The sequence below is a fragment of the Atractosteus spatula genome, chromosome 14 (genome assembly GCF_055471065.1).
Source record: "Atractosteus spatula isolate fAtrSpa1 chromosome 14, fAtrSpa1.hap1, whole genome shotgun sequence".
Lineage (NCBI taxonomy): Eukaryota > Metazoa > Chordata > Actinopteri > Semionotiformes > Lepisosteidae > Atractosteus > Atractosteus spatula.
In genome coordinates, this window is record NC_142719.1 from 8,145,568 (window position 1) to 8,148,441 (window position 2,874).

General features: G+C 50.0%; 1 protein-coding gene across 1 annotated transcript; it reads right to left on the reverse strand.

The window, feature by feature from the left end:
• Positions 1 to 202: 202 nt before the first annotated feature.
• Positions 203 to 2,874, reverse strand: tmem200b (transmembrane protein 200B). The gene has a single exon (XM_088932493.1). The coding sequence runs from the start codon at positions 2,872 to 2,874 to the stop codon at positions 1,555 to 1,557; it is 1,320 nt and encodes a 439-aa protein (XP_088788619.1). The 3' UTR covers positions 203 to 1,554.

Below are 2,874 nucleotides of genomic sequence, written 5' to 3' on the forward strand. Positions count from 1 at the left end.
TTTTGTCCATCTAGTTAGTTTTGGTTGCTGGTACCTAACTGGCCCAAGGATCTCATCCAGCCATTTCATGAAGTCAGTGTAGCCTACTACTAAAGGAACTGCATTAATTATCACTCAGAGAAAATAACAAAGAGCTGATTGTCATAAAATGTGAGGGGTGTGTTTAAAGGTCAAAGTTTTAAAAGGTAAGGATGCTATGTATTTAAGTACTAGATCAGTTTATTTCCTAGGCAGCCCCATTAGTTTTTAAAACAATGGAGGGACATCTTGCAAGATAAACAATAATTATAAAACAACACTGGATGCAAACCATGTTTAACAGTGTCATCCCACAGTTTAATACTTGGGTCTGAACAGCTGAACATAGCAGGACAATTCTGACTGTGGTTATTAATCTGATTGAGATATTGCTTCGAATACAATTAAAACACATTGCATTGTCACATGTAGTTTCCAAACAGACTGAAAGACAAAAATTACATTTTTTCTATTGTAAACAAGGGGATCTTCCCCAGCAATGAGAAACACAGAACACTGGAAAGCCCCCTGGACTTAAACACTACTGTATCTGGCACCACATGCCTCTCTATTTCCTTATTTTCATGCTTGCTATTTTTTTTTGCTTCAACCATACTACAGCTCATTCCCAGAACACAGCTCCAAAGCCAATGCAATTCTCAATCTGGGTCAACAATTCCCAGTGAATCCTGACAGATTATCTAAGGGATTGTACACCTCCATGTGGATGTAGCTAACAAGCAGGTATTGCAAAAGACAGGAAATCTATACAAGGTTAAAAATCAAAATGACAGTGAAGAATTGTCACCACAGTAAACATTGCCTTGTTTTTCTGATCCACATGTACAGACTTCGGTATAGCCCTTGATAGAGGGGAATGTTTGTCACCTCACTATTTGTTTTCTCACTATCTTGTACTGAGACCTGCGATTTTCTTAAAGTATCTGAACTTTGCATTGCTGTCAATGCACAGCTGTCATTTCATTGGGCACTGGGTACCTGGTCTTGATGCTGAAATTGACTCACAGTGTAGCCATGTCCTCCCATTCACATGTAATACTGCCTGTATACTGTGTTTGCAGTCTTACATTTTGGTATGTGATTCTGATACGTCCATTTTGGAAGAATATTTAACACACTCTTTCACAATAGGTCACTGGAATCTGCATCGATTCTCATATTCACACCTGAAGCCCCATCCTTGCTTAGGCCACTTGTTTCAAAACAGTGTGCAAGCAACGTTTTCCATCTGCACGTGAAGAGAACTTTAATGGAGGCCCCACAACACCTATAGTGTCTCTTGGTCCTGGGCCTCCGGAGTGGTCACTGAGAAGTGGTTTCTTTTTTAAAATGTATCGCCATTTGGGCAGCATTATGTTTTCATAACTGTACATCCACAAAAAGAGACGTTCTACCCCAGAGAAGAATGGGACAGGGAGTGTTTTGGTATATGGGTTTGACTTTCCTGGACACATAAACGTCAACCACAGAGTGTCAGAGCCTGCCAGTGAGGTCAACAGCAGACCTACAGGATCTTCAGTGGAAGGGGCCTGAACAGTTTCTCTCCCACTGCGAATACTGCTGTTCCAGCTGGTCCAGCAGCTTGTCCACTGAGTCCTCCTTATTCTCCAGTTTCATGTACCTTCTGATGCTACTGAGGTCCACTCGCGGCCAGCTGCGGTTCTTCCTCTCTTCCATGGGCGCCCCAGTCTGCTCCCCTCCTCTCCCCAAATCCAAAGACCGGGAGTGGCTGGACAAGTTCAGGCAGACGTCAGAACTGAACTCCTTCGTGCACGGTTCAGGGAGGAAGACAGATGTGTCTGTCCTGTCTGCAGGGTGCCCCTCTCTGGGGAGAGGATGCAGATTTGGGACAGCCCGACCTCCGGTTTGATCCCAGCGGAGAGCCGTAGTCCTGCTGCTCAAGCTGTAAGAACGCCTTGGGGGAGCATCTCTTCCACATTTCCCACTGGAGGACAGGGAAGGCCCAGCGTCAATCAGGCAGTTGTTGAGCTTGATCAAGGGCAAAGAGAGGGCATTGGTGCTGGAGCTGACCCTGGGCTCCAGTGTCTGGCAGGAAAGCACATTAAAGTTCCCGTCGCTGGAGTTGCAAGAATCCGAGTGGACACTGTGCAGGGACAGGGAAGGTGAGGACTCCTTGTGGTGCAGCACTTTGGTCTGGAGAGTATTGGGCTTGTAGCAGTCAGCCCACTTGCCCCGACCAGACTTCACCCTCAGGAGAAGAGACTCGGAGCCCGCCAGCTCCTCCAGGCAGCGGATGTTGAGATCAGTCGCGCTGACGTTGGTCATCCACTGGTAGTGCCCTGTCAGCACGCTGCCCTGCTCCTCTGGGGCGCCGGACAAGGTGCAGATCATCTTCTGTGTCTCGGCCAGGAGCAGCTGAGTCTCCCGGTCTCTGTTCTCGTACAGCATGGTGTTGGCGCAGATAAAGATGAACAGCCCCACGCCCATGATGATGGGGCCCAGGAGCTTCATGCGGTCACTGTGGATGAGGTTCTGGGAGGACAGGACTTTCTTGGAGCCCCCAGCCCTCCCCCCGGGCAGGGAGTCATTCAGGCCCACCCCAGACTGGCTCACCGCTGCTGCTGCCCGATGTGCCCTGTAGGGCCAGTACCCGGCCACTGCCAACGCCGTGCCCACGAGCACCACGAAGACGCCCAGAATCAGGAAAGCCCCCGAGGGGGACTTGATCCGCAGCTTCCCGCGGACGGCCCCTTCCTCCTTGCCTCGGAAGGCGAGCCGCAGCGGGCGCTGGCGGGAGGGGGGCGGCTGGGCCAGGCCCCAGGGCTCCTGGTTCCTCATGGCACGAGCTGCGCCAGAGCCCCCCGACGCCGTCAT

What these genes read in the sequence shown, in the direction of transcription:
- tmem200b (XM_088932493.1), bottom strand. Translation starts at nt 2,874, where the DNA reads ATGACGGCGTCGGGGGGCTCTGGCGCAGCTCGTGCCATGAGGAACCAG.